A 19,322-nucleotide genomic window follows, 5' to 3' on the forward strand; every position below is an offset into this window, starting at 1 on the left:
AGATTTTGGGCAAAGCGTAGGCAAGTAGCCAAATACACAAGCTAAGAATCTTTATTAAGTATAGGAGTATTTTAATTGATCAAATAACCAATAAATTGATCTTGGCCTCTCGAATTATGTGTCGCACTCTAATTTTTATATATTATTTATTCCAAATAATTGTATCATATGATTCATATCACATCCTAACATATCACTGAATACTATTATGATTTGTCATTTTTGCTAAACCTCCCAAAATTATGTATATGGATAATAAACGTACGTAGTTTATTAAATTAGACGGCAACAAAGAATAGTTCAATGGAGGTGCAACACTATTAATTATCTTTGGTTTCTCTTTCATATAACATATATTTCAATTTAGGGGGGGCCAAACGAGAGACTCAAAATCTTAAATGAAAGCTATATCTTGGAAAATCGTCATGAAACGTTATTAGAATCTTGAAATTTTGCTTGCTCAAACTAGTGTACATCAACAGAGCTAACATTTTTAATTTTGACATGTTTACACATCCTATTCTAACAAGTGTACATGCAAACAAATGATCAATTAAGATATTAAGCATTATTGACATGTTACCACATCCTATTCTCTACATATCTATCGCTACTTTTTGTAAATTAATTTTACGTTTAGTTATGTTCTTACTCAATCTTCCTACCCTCAATTACTTTTAGGTACAAGAATTTGTCCCTCTATACTTCACCAAATGATCCTTTTTATATTACTAGGGCAGCTAACGCGCGCGATCACCATATCTAAAATGTTTTTTTAGTTTGGCTTTTAAATCACAAATTTAGTAAAATTAACAATCTATCTATAACTAATACTAAAGTAGCAACCGCTTATATCATCCTTTCCTAAAACTAGACACATGTCAGGTTGTCATTAAAAATTTTCCCTCCAAAACTATAAATGATGTCATCATGATATTTTATTTGATTTAATTAAAATTCTAATTAGCTATTTTATTATTAGTGTCAAATTTCGAAAATAGTTTATCCATCTAATAATTGTTTAATTTTCCTTCCTCACGTAGCCCTTTTATTACTCAATTTTTATACGAACTCTAAATTTTATTTTTAATATTTGATGCATTATTTATTTCGGAATTTTTTTTAAAAAATTTTGGCATGAAAAATAAACAAATGTTTACAAAAAAAATTATTTGTTTCAATCGTACATCGCACGAGACTAATCTAGTAAGAGAAAATATATAAACAACTATATTTAGATGGTATAAATAATGTTCAAGATAACTAACATTAATGAAAGCATAAAAGTAAATAAATATTTAAGAAGGTATAGTTGTCTAAACACAATTCATTAAAAGTAGCCTGTACATGTTAATGAGGGTATGTATATAAATACACATTTTGAAGGGTATAATTGGCATTACACTATTCATAAGAGTATTTTTCTACTTTTTATAAGGTAGGGATAAGGTAGGGATTCTCTCCATTTTTTTTTAATGTGTAACGTTTTGATCATTTTTCTTTCATAAAAAAAATTCCAAACATAACAAACAATAAAGAACAAGGGGAGTACTTCGTATTTAATAATAATAGTATAGCACTATAATACAAAGCCTACATAATTTTCTTTTTTCTATTTATAAATCAGGAAAAAAAAATCTATATTCCTCTAACTCGTTTCCATAGTTACAATTAAATAAAGATTGGTTCTAGTAGAGGAAATCTATAATATTATTAAAACTCAATGGGATAACATGCTAGTATGCTACCAGCATGTGTCATTATCTTTCGTATGATTTGGCGCCATATGAGCTCTATGTGTCACTTGGTCTTATGTGTAATTTACTAGATTCAATTCCACGAAGTACAATAATATTTATATATGTTATTATTTTGTAATGTAAAGTAAAATAAATAAAAACTAACCCCCCATTAATCTAAAATTTATCATTATATTTTTATTTATTTATAAATATTGTTGAACATCAAACCTCTAAATTTTTTCTAATCAATCTTACAAATTTATAGTGATCCGGGGCATCGCTCGGACCATTAACTAGTTAAACTCGGGCCAATAACTAGTTAAATAATTAAATAATATACTCCTCATCCATCATTCTCAGCTCTGAGAAGAAATTTGGTGAATTTATGTTCCATTATCAATAGAAATGTTCAGTGTGGATGTAGCAGCCCAAAACATAGACCAGACTGTTCAACCACGGCCCAGCCCAATTTCTCAAACTGCTTTAATGAGACTACTGATTGCAAACAATGTCCAGATCCTATTTCCCATTATTCCCCATCTAATACTAGTAGTCTAGCACTACCAATATTACTTTTATATACTACTGTAGATTTTGTTCTAGGAATCTAGGGGGTTGGTTTTTCTTTTTTAATTACCTTTGAATAACATTATCTATAATAATGCATTAACGAGAATATTTCAAGAATTTTACTTTGGTCTATAAATTGAGACAAATATACAAGACTCATATGATAGAGGTGACCAAAAGGCAAGTCGGGGCCGAGCAGAGGCTAAAAAGCTAGCCCACTTGACCATGCCGGGCCTGGCCAAGGTTTAGGCCGAAAAAGCTTGCCCAAAACTAACAATATTGTAGCGGGCTTGATGGAAAATTTCGGCCGGTAAAATTAGAGCTAAAATGCTTAAAATAATAAAATTACATGTCCAAGCCAAACTGACTTCGCTCTGTAAATTTCTGCTCAAAGACCACCCACAATAGGGCAGTTCTATACTCACATTACTTTATTGTTTTTTAAGTTCTATAGGTTTTCAGGGCAAACCGGCAATAATGTGTGCATGGGATGCCACTCTAGCCCACGGCACAAGGGAAAAAATTTTAAGCTATTTAAATAAAATCCACATATATAAATCAAGTATAACTTTCTTTTCCTACCAATAGGACACTGGGGCTATACTCTTTCCTCCATCAACAAAACAAGTAAACTCTTTTTGCCTTAGCATTATTTTCAAGTGACGCTAACTGTCCGAATGCCTAAGTACCCCTTAGCTCCGCTTGGCTTGAGTAAGTCCGAGAGCTCCGCTTGCAAGTCTAAGAGCTAGGCCTGCAAACCAGAGAAGGTTAGCAGCCCCGGAGTTGTGATCCGGGAAAGCCCCTTCGATGCTAAAATCAGCGAATGTCCTTTTTAGAGAGAGAAAGTAGTGAGAGAAAGAGTAATTAGAAGAGAAATTAGAGAGAGAGAGAGAGAGAGAGAGAGAGAGAGTCCCTTTTATTAATGATTGGAGAGCTATTTATATTTGTACTTTCAGGTGGCATGAGTTATACTTAATTGGACAGATTAAGGGTAAATCTGTACTTTGCAACCATTAATGATGGGCTGGACCACTGAGGGTATTTTCGTAATTTCCGGTCACTGGGCTTAGGACAATGGACTTGGCCCAAACAAAACCTAAAACAAAACTAGTCCTAGCTACTTGTGAACCTGGCCTTTTATCATGATTATATTCATGTCTAAGTTATGTTTTTTTTTTCAAACACTTACGTTAAGGGTACTAATAGAGCGAGTCGATCACGATTAGAGGATTGCTCGATTTGTGATCGTTAAGTTTCGAATTGGGCTGACTCAATCACGATCTGCTCGTTTAAAAGTTTTGGTTTCTAGAATTTCAAACATTTGTTGATTATCTTTTCTTCTCTTTATATTAAATTTTCCTACTAAATTATATTAATTTAAATTTATTAAGTGTTCAGGTAATATATTTTTGTTTTTAAAGATAGAAGAATGGAGAAAAATTGAATATCTTGTAAACTTATCGAATTTTGAGCTGATGCAAAATTCGAACGAGCATGAGCCAACTCGAGTCGAGTTTTGACCAAGCATTGACCGAGTTGAATTTGAGTTGTTTGCGAGTTGATCTGCTCAATTGGCACCCCTAACTTACATGCTGCATCACGAGTTATTTGCACGAATCAAAATACTAGTTATGGTAAAAATCTTTGTACCCATGATCTTATTTTTGATAAGCATATCATTTCAAACACCTACTCGACTTGGTACATAAATATTTCACAAAATTATCATTGCAATGTAAATGGTTGACAATTAGCATAAAGAACAAATTTGTTTAGAAATTAATGTATGTTTTATTCAAAAGTTCAGGTTCTATGTACTCCGTATATAGCATTCATATGAATTACGAAGGCCCTGTTCTTTTGAGCTTCTGGGAAGAGCAGAGCAGATTTCAGCAGAGCAGAGCAGATTTCAGCAAAGCAGAGCAGAGCAGAGCAGAGCAGATTGAAGCAGAGCAGAGCAGAGCCGAGCAGATTTCATTATTATTATTATCATTATTATTATTATTATTATTATTACTAATATTATTGTTATTACTATTATTATTATTATTATTATTATTATTATTATTATTATTATTATTATTATTATTATTATTACAATTCTAATTACTACTACTACTACTACTACTACTAATACTATAATAATAATAGTAATGATTTATTATTGTTATTAAATTTTAAATATTATTATTATTACTACTACTACTACTACTACTACTACTACTACTACTACTACTATTACTATTATTATAATCATTAAATTTTATTATTAAATATTAATTATTATTAATAATATTAATATTATTAAATATTAATTATATTATTATTATTAATAATATTACTATTAAATATTAATTATATTATTATTAATATTATTATTATTAAATATTAATAATAATTATTATTAAATATTAATTTTAATAATATTATTATTAAATATTATTTATTATTATTATTAAGTATTAATTATATATTATTATTATTATTAAATATTAATTATATATTATTATTATTAAATATTAATTATATATTATTATTAAATATTTATTATTATTATTAAATATTATTTATTTATTATTATTATTATTAAATATTAATTATTATTATCATTAAGTATTAATTATTTATTATTATTAAATATACATTATTATTATAATAATTCAATATTAAGTATTAATTTTAAGCAGAGCAGAGCAGAGCAGGGCAGAGCAGAGCAAATTTCAGTAGAGCAGAGCAAAGCAGAGCAGATTTCAGCAGAGCAAAGCAGAGCAGAGCAGAGCAGCTCTAAAGAACGGGGCCGAAGTATTACAAATTTACATATTGGAAATTTAATTTCTAATAATTATAATCATTAAATAGGTCACCATGTTTTATAAATTTACACTTTCTTCTCTTAAATTTCATTGAAGAACTAGAAGAAGAAGAAGAAGAAGAAGAAGAAGAAGAAGCAGCAGCAACGTTTACCATAACATTGCTACACTTTACCTCTACGTGACCATACATATTCAATATCCCTCTCATATTAACACTTAGCTTAAGCAACCCTTCCTTACTCTCCGATCTCAACTCTTCTACCATCGATTCTTCCAACGGAACGTTTAAGGCCACCAATCGAAACCTCAATCGAGCCTCGTTCTTGCTTGTATAAGAAGCATTTACAAAATGATACAAGTCTTCCGCGATAATTTGGTTTTCTTTTAGTAGGCACACCTTGACGTCTTGATAATTTTGTGTGTACGAGGGATCATATGATCTTATGACTAAATTGAAAGAAGAATTTAGGTGGCCGTCGTTGGCCAGGTGAAAGGCGTCGACAAAGGCTTCTTCGACGGAGATGGAAAATCTGGCCGGGAAAACCACAAACAAGAATATGAGAGCAATAGCTATAGGAATGGCAAAGAATAAGAGGAAAAAGCATGAAATGCATGTACACGTTTTGTACATTTTTAACTTGGAATGTTTAATTTAAGAAGCTACAAAGAGGTTAATATTATAGATGAATGCAAAATTAAATTAACTATATTACATAATACTTATACAAATATAATTTACTTGTCTACAAACGTGCCACTTATGATTATCCAATTCTTTTAAAATAATGTGACCAATATTTAAGTAATTAAAAACATTAATGCCTCACAAAATATGTCACAATTAAGCATTATAATTTGGTTGTGTGCAATAATCATAATAAACTATGATGTTGATAGTTTGTACGGTTGTACTTGTACCCAATATACATCCTTTGCTATCTTGTACAATTTCATATTGTATTGTACGAGTAGGATTAGCCGAGCAATTATCTCTCAGCTGTGCACATTGCACGAACTTTCACTTATCTCTTACAATTGGTTTTAAGAAAATTATAATTGTCACAAATTAAGGCTTTAAAACACCCTACTTCATACATGCAATTGAACAAGACCCAAAATAATGTGGACTATGTTAGATAGATCTAGGGGCCGTTTGGTTGGATCACTTGGAATGGGTTGAAATGGAATGGATTTCCATTCCATCTAGTTTTTTATTTGGTTGAGTTTTTAATAATGAAATCTGATACTCAAGGGGTTCTAACTCCTCCCCCATGTCCATGGAATCCCATGATCAAGTATAGAATTCATTCCAACAATAAAACCAAACAACTTTAGACTAGTATGAGTTTTAACATCTATACCTCGTTCTCTATTATGTTGTTCAATACCAATCCATTCCAATTTGATGAACTAAACACTTCTATAATAAAATCCCAAGATGCATGGTTTTTAAATTATTTTTTATCTAGCTAGATCACTTTATTTTCTCTTAAATCACATTAGTTATTTTACGTCTTGGTGTTTTCATAAAAACTGATTCATGCATTAAAAAACAAAACAAGATTTTAGTGCAAAGATTAGTTTTGTAATAAGCAAAGAATATTGACTTATGTGTGTGCATGATATGGCACAACTCCACGCCACTTGCTAAGGCATGCATATAGAGACACATTGAGAGAGTGCTAGGGAATGATTGCTTTGAAGCTAGTTTTAATTCTCCATTTTTTTAATCACAACATTGAGGATTTGACGTTTATCCATGCACATTTCTTATCTTAAATTGTATTATTATAAAAGTGCATTTCGAGACAAATCTAACAAGTTAGGTCTCAAACAGCTGTATTTTTTGTTTTGTTTAGTTTTTTTTTTTTTTTTTAATTTTTAATTTTTTTTTTACGTATGATTCATAAAAGTTGATCAATGAAGTGCTTGTGACTAGTATAAAATTTTGGCACACCATAAGTTGATTTTGCACACCTTATGTGAGCAAAATTTTTTATGCTCTTCTCACATGAGAGTGTGCCAATATCAACTAAGGATATGCCAAAATTAATTCAATTTCCATATAATTTAATTTTGACATTAAATAGGGAGAGAAAAGAGTTTGATGTCTTTCTATCTTCACGATATTTTTAAGTACAAATTTTATGAATTTTTAATAGTCAATCCCATCATTTAAATCAATAGCCTTCATTAGTGCATCAATTAACATCATTAATGACTCCATAATTACAATATGATACCTGTCTTCATTTGAACTTGAGAATTATGCAATGTACCTTTTACAAAATGCTCCGTAATTGTTAGTGAGAAAATACAAGTTTGCATCATTTGATAAACAAAAATGTGTTTATTAAATGGCAAAATTGTATATAAATCAATAACTTTATATAAAAAAAGAACCCTCGGTTGTTGATTTATTTACGAACATGCCATGATAACTATGTAAAATTGTAATTGATAAACAAATTTTGTTTATAAATGAGAAATTGGGGCTTCATCATTGTTAGTTATTTACTCCCTCCGTCCCTTTTTGATAGTCCCTTATGGGCATTTTTCACAGGAATTAATAAACACAAACGAAAATAGTAAAAGTACATTGAAAAAATAAATTGACATTAGGTATGCAAAAAATTAGAGAGAAAAAGTAATAAAAGTACATGGGAAAACAAAATTTACATGAAAAATATAAATTTGCACAAGTATTGTTGCAAATTGGAGGGAATTTTGGTAAAAAATAATTATTAAGGGTTGTTGGAAAAGGCAAATGGGGTGAACATTTTGGGACTAAAATTTGCCCATAAGGAACTATCAAAAAGGAACAGAGGGAGTAAATCATTTCTAAAATTCCTCACATGTTTATGTACGACCAATGCATTAACTCCATTACTTGTTCTACGAGTTTCCTCATTATCATTCATTTTCCAGTTCATGTTATTGAATATCAAGGTCATTATCCTAAATCAATTCCAACCATATTCGATGGCACATATTGAAGTCTTTTTGTGTGAAAATTTACTTCAAACTTCACATCATACAAATAATGCATCCAAATCTTCAATATACAAAGACAATTGTTGTGAGTGTTAGATAATGCGTATGGTAATTTGCTTTGTACGACTTCAATTGTCTTGAAAAATTAGATAACCTTTCCATTTTGCATCAACATGCAGCCTAATACATTTTTCGACTCATCACTAATTCACTATAGAGACATTCATCGTATGTGTAGCCTACTTAGGTAATTGTCATAGGAGTAGGCCTACCTAGCTTAACACGTGTAATTGTGCTTGGCAATCGAATGAGATAAGGGACATGGAGCCACTAACAAGGTAAGTCTTTTACGGAATTTGTAAACCGGTCATGGATCATTAACGAAAGGGGCAAGGTAACCACGATTTTTAATCTATATGAAGATTACACCCCTTCACAATTCATAAGGTTGTTAACTCCATGCAGTCATGAAACATGCATCATGGAGCATTCGGGGATGATAAATAGTGCGATATTGAATCTGGATTTCAGGAATAATATTTTACTCGTATTGGCCTCTACTTTGTTCTTATTACAACATGTATCGATTGCAATTGAAAGACATACAAACAAGCATTCAATAGCTACAAACTAGATTATGCTAAGTTGGTTGAATATTAATGTACATGTGATACCTAATATTGTGATCATTGATTAAACAACAAGTTTAATGGGTTCCTATCTGATTGTCCATCATTATCCTTTTAGGTGTGATATTCAAATACAAGTTTTGATTAACAAATAGTATTAGTGAACAAACAATAAAAACATGTATAGCAAATAAATAGCATGTGAGATTAAATTATTGGAAGCAACGTAGCATGATTCTAAAAATGAAATTATCCCTAACATGACACTAGCTATAGCAAAATAGATAAACCAAGTAACTAAAACAAGAAGGATTATTAGTTAATTACTTACGTCAAATGAACTCTTGGAATTGCTACATTGCGAATAAATTGTTAGTAACTTTATAATAATAATAATCAAAAGAAAAGAAATTAAAATAACCAAATAAATGGTTAGATGCCTGCGCGCCTATCTTCTAAAGGTAGAACCTTTGAATCTGGTTTTGAATAAATTGAATAGGATTATAAATAAAAAAAACAATAAAAATTATATACGTCGAATCTTTATGTCTAAGAATTTAGGTATTGGGATTGATAACTAGTTACTGTGTTTAAATTTTTATCTCAACTATCAGAAAATAGGTCGGTATTTATAGACTAAGAAGTGGAAATGATAGAAAAAAGGCTGGAAGTGTTTTGCGACACACGTAGATACATCGTGACTAGTGCTGTCAAGTTTCAAACCGAAACCGTTTAACTGCCGGTAATCAACCGATCCAAATGAAAACCGAACCGATTAGAAACCGATTTTTTGAAACCGAAAGCCGACCCGAGCCGTATTTTAGTAAACCCGAAACCGAACTGGTCCGAATAATGTCAAACCGTATAAGAACCGAACCCGTTAACAAACCGAACCAGTTCTAAACTGAACTGAAATCAAACTGAACCAAAAAAGAACCGAACCGTTTCTAAATCAAAACCGTTTCCAACCCGAAAATGTTTGAACCGAGGTAATAACCCGAACCGTTAACAAACTGCAACCCGTTTGCACCGAACCGTACCGAACCATTTATAAATTGAACCATTGACAAACCGAACCGTCTATAAACCTTTTATGAACCAAACCGCTTATAAATTGAACCGTATACAAACCGCTTACTACATGGAAGATTAAAATCACGTTAATGAAATCAAGTAACTGACATACTAAGACATACTAGGATTGTAGAAGGTTAGAAGCATTATAGTTGACATTGACAAATTAAGTATCAAATTACCAAATTGCAAATATCGATGTCACAGCAACTCATCAAATCATTATTATGACCCTACCAGTAAATGATTAATTAAGAAGCAGACATGATAGTAAAACAATAATACATTCACTAAACTTTTATAATCTACTTTGTAATAAACAGTAAGATCCGTATGGCTAAATTTGAAACATATCATGATATGTATTTATAAAATCAATGAGAATTTGTATATAATATGATTCCTAAATATGAATTGATGAAGTCTTGACTTGATATAAAATTTGTTGACCATCAAAAGGTTAGCAAGTACTATCAAATTTCAAACCAAAACCGTTTTAATTGTCCGAAATCAAATTACTCGATAAAAACCGATTTTTTGTAACAAAAAATTGACCCGAATCGTACTTTAGTAAGTCCGAAATAGAGTTGATTCAAATAACGTTAAACCGTATAAGAACCGAACTCGTTAACAAACGAACCAATTATAATCCGAACTAAAATAAGACAGATCGAACTTAAAAAGAACCGAATCGTTTCTAACTCGAAACCATTTTCAACCCAAAACTGTTTAAACCGGGATAAAACTCGTTTACACCGAACCGTTAACAAATTAAACCGAAACCCGTGTGCACCGAACCGTTTACTACCCGAAATGAATTAAAATCGCTCAAGAATAAACTGAAACCGAATTGAACCGATAAGTATTTAAACCGAACTAAAACCGACCCACGAGACAATTAACCGATTTCAAACCGACCCAATTTCAAAAAACCGATTTTAATCCGAATTGTCAAACCGTTTGACAGTATTAATCGCGACACTTTGCAAAGTGGCGTGCCACATTAGAAAGTTATGTGACACGCTGCAGTTGGCATGTCACGGAAAATTAGGCGCAGCGCAGAGCTTTTCTTATTTTCTATGCTTTTTGTTTTTGTCATAAATTTTGATTTCAACCTTGAAATAAGGAAAATATAACACTACCGGAAAGCTATAAAAGGCTACATATCAATAAGAATTAGATCAATATCATTTCCGATTTAAAGATATGATCCAAATAGAGCAAGGGTATCAGTTTTGGATCGAGTTCAGTATTTTGTTCATATCTCCTTCGTTGTAAATTAGAATTGGCTTATTTATATCTTATTGGAAAATTATTTAAAGGATCTTAAAATAAAGAATTTTCATAAAAAAAATTCAGGTACATAGATCATATTAGCTCAATTTTTGGCTGTGGCTATGAAAAGAAATTTTTGGGTCGTCAAGGTTTGTGAATTAGAGCTAGGAAAAGTGTTTTGGCTATTGAATTGGCTAAAAAGGAAATGGAATATGATTGTGGCCGGATTAGGGTAAAAGGACTATTTTAGTTGTTCTTTAATTCGTGCAGCCAAATTTGGTAGTGAAGGTTGGTTATCATCGAGTTTTATTCAAGAAGACATATTTAGGTGTTTATAGAATCCCCCACGCACTTTGACTGAGTTTGTAAAGACTGAGTCTTGTAAGATGAAATTCAAATTATTCTAGTTAGGACGAACACTAGTTTAAAACTTTTTGTGATTCCGAACTAACTTATATAATCATATGGTACTTGTAAAACCTGTCTGAGTGTAGGAATGGAAACAAATTAGATTCGGGACGGATGGAGCTTCATCCGCATCCACCCGCGTCATTTGATCCACCCACCACCCACAAAATCGATTACCCTTATCCTATCCATCCGTCATTCGCAGGTTAAATGGGTGGATTGGATGCTTAGTAGGTGATGTTTAAATTTCTGATTTTATGTATAAACCAAAATTATATATGTTAATATAGAATTTACGGGTGATGATTTTAACTACAAGTACATCAAAATTATCGATACTTATATACATGTATATTTGGTGGATAACAGATTAGGTTATAGACGGATGACGGAGCGGGTGATGGATGAAATGAAGCCCCACCAGAATGCAACCCGATTTGTCACTCGCTTCATCTGTTACCTGTCCTTCATCCATTTAACATGGATTTTTGTCCATTTATTTATATCGGGTGAATCGGATTTTCAGATATCCATTTATAAATGTCATTCCTATATCTGCGTCTACAAGCGCACTGTTGATGCTGAGGTTGCCACTGTTCTTGCAAAGTTATTTCTTACACGACGAGTGGACGCTAAAATGAAGGCTTAAGCTAAATTGTCCTTGTGGAGACAAGGTTCTAAGTAAGATCAACTTCATGATTAGATGCAATTATTTTAATAAATCGAGAAAACTAATAGACTGGGAATCGAGAATTAAGAACTATGAATTTTTATCTAAGAAACTTTGAATTTGCCTGGGAATTAAGAACTGTAAAAATGGTAATTAGATGGCAACCTTAGTGCATGGATTAGATTCTCTGTGGAAGAACAACTGGAAACTAGAAACTGGTGAATAGTTGACAACTGTAAAGGGTTGGATTCTGTAAGGAAGACTAATTGGAAATTGGTATACAACAAGGCAAATCTAAATGAGGGTCAACTTCTCTTAGAATGAAAAGGCTTTAGATCTGTTTTAATTTCAATATTGATTCCAATCAAGGGTATGATTTATGCAAAGAATCGGGTTAGTTGAATCAATAGAATGAAGAGTTGACTAGACTTGACTGGACGCTAGACTAAAGAGACGACTAGCTTGACGTAGGTCAGGATACATTTGACTAGACTGGGTTTTCATAGATGGATGGATTGGAATTGACACAGTGTTTAAGACATGTTGATTTGAAAATTTTATTTTGAAAGACGCGAGGTTGAAGTGTTTATACATTCAATTCTTTTAAGGTTAATTGAGGTGTCTTCATAGCTTCAAGGTATGACATTTTCACCTTTGAAGAATGTAAGGTAAGGTTAACCTGATTAGAATTGGTCTTGAACTTTGAGGTTCGCAAGGGTTGACAAGAATGGATTGGATGAAGGAAAAAATATAGAGTTAAAATTAGTGATTAAGAGGTAATATAGTGAGGGACTAATAATGTAGAAGCCTGGCTTTAGAACACAGGTTCAGACTCAAGTCTATGTCGGGATCTAAACTGTGCGTGTTTCAAAATTTTGAAAACTCTTATCACCGTTGAATATTGAGAGACCTCGTGACTTGTTTAATCAATGCAGTTGAACCTCAAGGTGAGGCTACCAACGTACCCTCGGAATTAGATCATTTGCAGTTTTGGCATTTTTTTTTTTGACATTGTTTGGACATTGCATGCCTCTAAGAGGTCTTTTGGTGGCTGTAACATGGTTAGTTGAAGGTTGGCAAGGAAGGATAGATATAAAGCTCTAGACACGAATTAAGCCCCCCGAGGTGTGCTAATGTGCTCTTGTAATTGATTTTGGAACAATGTTAATTTTCCTTTATTATTTTATGTTTGACTTAAAGGTTCAAATCTTAATTTTCTGATATTTTATTTTGATTTCTTGTGATTTTTGAAATTTGAAATTGGAATCTTTTTTTTTTTTTAGATATTTCTTTCTCACTTAGATATTGCACTCTGATTTTGTATTTGAATATTACATAGGTTTTGAATTTTTTTTTTTGAATTTACGCAATTTGATGCGTTTCATAGAATGCAAAAAGATGTTTTTAGATAATTTTTGTGTTGAAGTTTACGTCTGCTAGTTATTTAGGGTATTTGGTGAACATTAGTAAACTTTAGAGTATGCAACGGTTTTTAAAAGTATAGGGACATTTGACGAGTAAGTTCAAAACTCAGGGATATTTGATGAAAAACTTGTATCCTAATGTATTCAATGTGACCTTGATATATAATAGGGTTAGGTATATACAAGTTATTTTTTATTTATTTATTTTTTTTAGAAAACTCTTTTATATAAGTGTTGTGAAGTGTAACAAGTTAGAGCAAGTGCAGCCCCAAGTCTTGTGACATCATCATCTTGAGTATTAGGACTTATGTTTAAGACTTCCCCCATTTTTCTTCTTAAATCTCAAGCAAGTCTCAAGTTGAGTAATTTCAAGACTCAACTTATGACTTGAGATTGGGATCCACCTCAATTTTATTTTTATTATTATTTTTAACACTTTTCTACATATAATATGTCATATATTTGAGTTTTAGGGCTAAAGTGATAAATTTGGGCAAGTCTTAGTGAGTTTTAACAAGAATTTGATGACATCATTTTCAATGGAGACCACAAAAAATGATGTCACATTTAAGTCTTAAGACTCGGGGCTAAACTTGCTCTTATAATCATCCTAAAGTAGGTTATAAGCTCCCCTAAATTGAGTACACATAATAATTAACACTAGATCAAGTACTACGTACTCCATATTTTATATGGAGATTTCCGTTTGGTCGCCACAAATTCTTTTCACACTAGTGTATAATTGTATTTGTACATAGACAATGGTACTCCTTACTAGTGAAAGACAAACCTAGTCCAAAAATTTGTCAAACATCACCTTACTTCTCTATTCTTTCACATGAAAAAAAAAAAAAAAAAAAAAAAAAAAAACGTACATACAAGTGATACAAGAAAGATTAGATGATAATATCTCTGTTTTACAAAGTCCATGTTCTATTATTTCCATAATCCAACTCATGTCATTTATGATAAGCACATGACTAAGTCCAAAATTCTTTTGAAAGAATATACAAACTACCCTTGTAACAAGGTTACAAATAGTATAATAAAATCCCAATCAAATAAATAATTATTCAACCAAATAATTCCTATCAAAATAAATATAAAAAATTCCTAACAAATAGCCTTTTGTTTTTACCCTTTTTCCTATTTTTTTGGGATAAAAAATCAATAGCGATCTACATCACACTTTGTACTTTGAGAACTCTTCCCAGATGACAAACCAATTAACACAGGAATGCAAATAATCCTCAATGTATAATTCTTATGCTTCCACCTTTTAACCTCGTATCGAACCGCAGCCCGAACCCGAACCTCTAGCTCAAATCGCCCGGCTTGAGTCTCATTTCTAATGTCCCTAGCCAAGCCTGGGTCCGAAATCATAACATTTCGGGCCTTGGGCTGGGCCGTGAACAAAATATCATCCCCATGAGGTTGGGAATACGGGCCTAGTGTATCATATGCTAGGGTGTACCCGTTGTGGTACACTGATACCACAACAACATTGTAGTCAATCTTGTACTTAGAGTCACGGTTGTGGGATCGTACCACAACCGTGAATGTAGCGTTGAGGCGATTGTCGGCGGTGAAATTGTAGTCGTTGACGGCGGCTTGATCGACGGAAAATGTTGGAGATTTCATTTTGTCCGCTAACCAGGCGATCAACACGGCTATACCTCCTAGAATAATAAATGTGATTACGAAGCAAATAATCGTTGCTTTCGCGGCCATATTTATATTTGTTGTAATTATTTTCGCAACGAAGATTTTAATGGTATAATAGAGAGAAAGAGGAGAATAGAGAGAAGGAGAGGGGAATGAAAAAGCGTGGAAATTTGGGATTCTTGAAAAAATGTCAACTAAATTGCAAACAAAAGAAGATAGAATTAATCATACGAAAGTTCGTTACCTATACAACTTTTATTTAAAAATTATTAGCTTAGGAAAACTAAACATTCGTAATATTTTATTTGACCCGTAAAAATATAGATAAATTATTGTACTTATAATAATTTTATTTACTTTTGTTTTTGTTGATATAATTACGGTAAGATCTATAGGAGGCTCAAACTCACATGGGTGATGAGCATAAATCCCATTTTTTTAGAAACTATTTAAACCGACTTTATACATTGATGAATCTTTAAATGATACCTAGTACCACTATTTGTTAATTTTTGTATTTAAAAGAACAAAAACAGTTACACTTTCTGAGATTTTGTTTGGTTGCAGTTTATACAATATTAGTCCTTTTCTCAAGCAACACTTGGATATTCACTGAATTTTTATTACTCCGTATAATAGAAGAGGCACGTTAAATAGGGTATCTCTATTTTTGTAGTTTGTTGACAAATCATGAGAGTAGGAAATGAACAATTTATTTTATAAATTGACGAATGAAGATTCAAGGCGATACAGAAGATTTTCAAAAATAAGGCTCCGTTCTCTTCACCTTATTTTTGCTGAATTGAAATTAATTTTACTGAATTGAAATTATTTTTGCTAAACTTAAATGATTTTTATTGAACTTAAATTATTTATACTGAACTGAAATTAATTTTGCTGAACTAAAATTATTTTTACTGATTCTCTATTAGGCCCTGTTCCCTCCACCTTAAAAAAAAATAATATTAAGTAAAAATAATTTCAGTTTAGTAAAAATAAGTTCAATTCAGTAAAATTAAGTTCAGTTCAGTAAAAATAATTTCAGTTCGGTAAAATTAAGTTCAGTTCAGTAAAAATAATTTTTCTTAAAGAAGAATTATAATAGAAAATTAGTAAAAATAATTTCAGTTCAGCAAAATAATTTTAGTTTAGTAAAATTAATTTAAGTTCAGTGAAAATAATTTAAGTTCAGCAAATACAATTTTGTTTCAGTAAAAATAATTTCAGTTCAGCAAAAATAAGGTGATGTTTACCGATCTGAACTTATTTTTACTGAACTGAAATTATTTTTACTGAATATTATTTTTGTAAGGTGAACAGAACAGGGCCTAAATATATATATAAAACTTTTTTAGTTTGATGATGTTCTTTTTGCAACAATAAATTTCAATAGAATTGGTTTCGAAATTTAAAAGGTAAAACATCATTAATTTACTATGAGTCTACATTGTTTGTTATTTTTTTTAATCTTTTTAATAAGTAAAAATATTTTACTTATTTGAAGTTGCTGTTATTGTTCTATTTTTATAGGTAGCTTAGGCGGTAGAATTTTCGAAAAATAAATTAACTATTTTTTTTTAAGATTAAAAAAGTTTTGGCGGGAAGTATTGAATATAAATTAAATTTTTCTTGTACTGCATTTTATGAATAAAATCATTCTTTTCTTTTTTTAGATTAAATGAATAAAATCATTCTTGATGAGAGTTAATTAAGTAATCTTGATATTATAAGGTCATTGACTCATTGATTATCATTTAATTGCAAAATATATTATGAAAATAATTTCAGGAGGCAACCCAACCTACTTAGCCCAAAGTAAAACTGAAGACCATTTGTATGTAGCTTTTTTTTTTTTTTTTTTTTTTGAAAGAACCATTTGTATGTAGCTAAGCCCAATATAAAACATACCAATTTTCTAAACCTACTCCTGTTAGAGAATCAACTAAAAGCCCATTATTATAAAACTTAATACCCTACTAAAGCCCTGTTCTCTTCACCTTAAAAAAATAATATTAAGTAAAAATAATTTCAGTTAGTAAAATTAAATTCAGTTCAGTAAAATTAAGTTCAGTTCAGTAAAAATAATTTCAGTTCAGTAAAAATAAGTTTAGCTCAGTAAAATTCAGTTTTCTTAAAGAAGAATTATAATAGAAAATCAGTAAAAATAATTTCAGTTCAGCAAAAATAATTTAAGTTCAGCAAATATAATTTTGTTTCAGTAAAAATAATTTCAGTTCAGTAAAAATAAGGTGAAGAGAACAGGGCCTAATATTCCTACTCCTCCATTTTACGTACACACAAAAAAAAAAAAAAAATTGCACCCCATTACCAGCAAACCACCATTGCACGGGCTCGTTGCCGGTCATAAGCCCTCGCGCAGTCACACTTCCTTCTTCTACTATTGCTTCATTTGCTTACAATTATTTCCAAGTTCAATCTATATAATTTTAATTATGTTCCTTTTTGTTATTAACTCTTGAACAGTTGAACTTGATCAATTTTATGATGAAATCATGCTAATTAATGAAAATAATTATTTATATATTTGATTTTAATTACATTAGGGTTCAAAGTGAGTGAAGTTATGTTCTTTATGGTTTGAAACATATTGACTAAGGGGCCGTTTGGTTGGGGGTACTCAACGAATGGAATGGGAATCAACTGCCCTGATGACCTTTATTGTTGTTTGTTAGATCTTTTTTCCCATTCCCTTTACCCTCTTTATTCCCCCAAATCCTTTTTAGTTGACTCCTCACCTCCTAGGTATTTCCATTCCCATTCCTTAGCCACCACTACACCACAATACCACCACCCTCCTACCTACCCAAATCACTGGGAAGCTAAGCCGTACCACAACAAGCCACATCACCCCTTGCCGCACCTCCCCTCTCCTCGTCGACAACCCTCACTCTCGAAACCCACCATCGAAAAACCTAAAAAACCCTTAATTTCTCATTATAAAACGGTCGACCGGCCCTCCCTACCATCGAAACCCTAGGCACTAGGGTTTCAAGGGTGGGAGAGGGCCGACTGGTGGGCTTAATTTAACGCGGAGTGAAAAGGGTTTTACGGATTCTAGGGTTGTCTGGGCTAAGTGGGTTTTTCGAGGGAGGGATGCTTCTCTAGGTCGGTGAGGGGCGGGGGAGGGCTGGCGAAGGGCGGAAAATGGTGGGGGAGGGGCGGTGAGTGGTTTGGTGGATGGATGGTGGCTGGAAAGGTGGAAAGTTAATGAATTGGGTGGTTGTGTGGTGGTGGGACTGGTGGGTATGTGGGATTGTTTCCCATTGTTTTTAAAATTCCATTCTGATTACCCCGTGCGAACCAAACGACCCCTAAATATATTATATATACTATGATCGTGGGTTATTAAGGCATGAATCTGTGTTTAATAATAAATTATAGTGTATCCGTGCTAACGTACGATATATACGTATCATGTATATTTATAATAAAAATCAATATATAGGAAATGTGAAAGTTACTAAAAAAATAATAAATAAATAAAATGCATGAGATTTGAGAATGGGGCTTTTGAAGGGCTATGGTTAAATGGTGCGCTATAAAATAAAAAAAAATTCAAATTATAGAGTACTGATTTTAGGTTTGAATCTTTTAAGGTTTTATTTCAGATTATATAGAGTACTGATTTTAGGTTTGAATATTTTGATTCATGTTTTTAGGTTTTACTTTCACTAGCGAATTAAAGTAATGATGTTATGATTTGTGGGTAATAGATTATAAAGTATTAGTTTTGATTGTCACAAAGGTATAATACAATTATTTTGATAATTCGTTTTTTATTTTATTTTCATTTACCAAATATTAATTCAATACAAATTCTCGTTAGAGTTATAGGGGTTACTTGTTCAGTGTTGCAGGTTTACTTCGTCATTGTTGTAAAAGTTACTTGGTCAGTGTTGTCGGGATTACTCGGCCAATGTTACAGGGTTTACTCATATTATATGAGTTTTACAAGTGGCTAGATGGTGTGGCTAGTCACAATTATCTAGTAAACCATACAAGTCTAAGCCGAACGACAATATGTAGGTTAGTCTTTA

At 31.6% G+C, this 19,322-nt stretch overlaps 1 protein-coding gene across 1 annotated transcript; it reads right to left on the minus strand.

Annotated features, from left to right (window-relative positions):
- Positions 1 to 14,580: 14,580 nt before the first annotated feature.
- On the minus strand, positions 14,581 to 15,330 carry LOC145619802 (uncharacterized protein At1g08160-like). Its single transcript, XM_081674495.1, has one exon. It carries the CDS (start codon positions 15,328 to 15,330, stop codon positions 14,767 to 14,769), a length of 564 nt encoding a protein of 187 aa, XP_081530621.1. The 3' UTR covers positions 14,581 to 14,766.
- Between the last annotated feature and the right edge of the window lie 3,992 nt (positions 15,331 to 19,322).

Source organism: Chenopodium album, chromosome 27 (genome assembly GCF_948465745.1).
Source record: "Chenopodium album chromosome 27, dcCheAlbu1.1, whole genome shotgun sequence".
NCBI lineage: Eukaryota > Viridiplantae > Streptophyta > Magnoliopsida > Caryophyllales > Amaranthaceae > Chenopodium > Chenopodium album.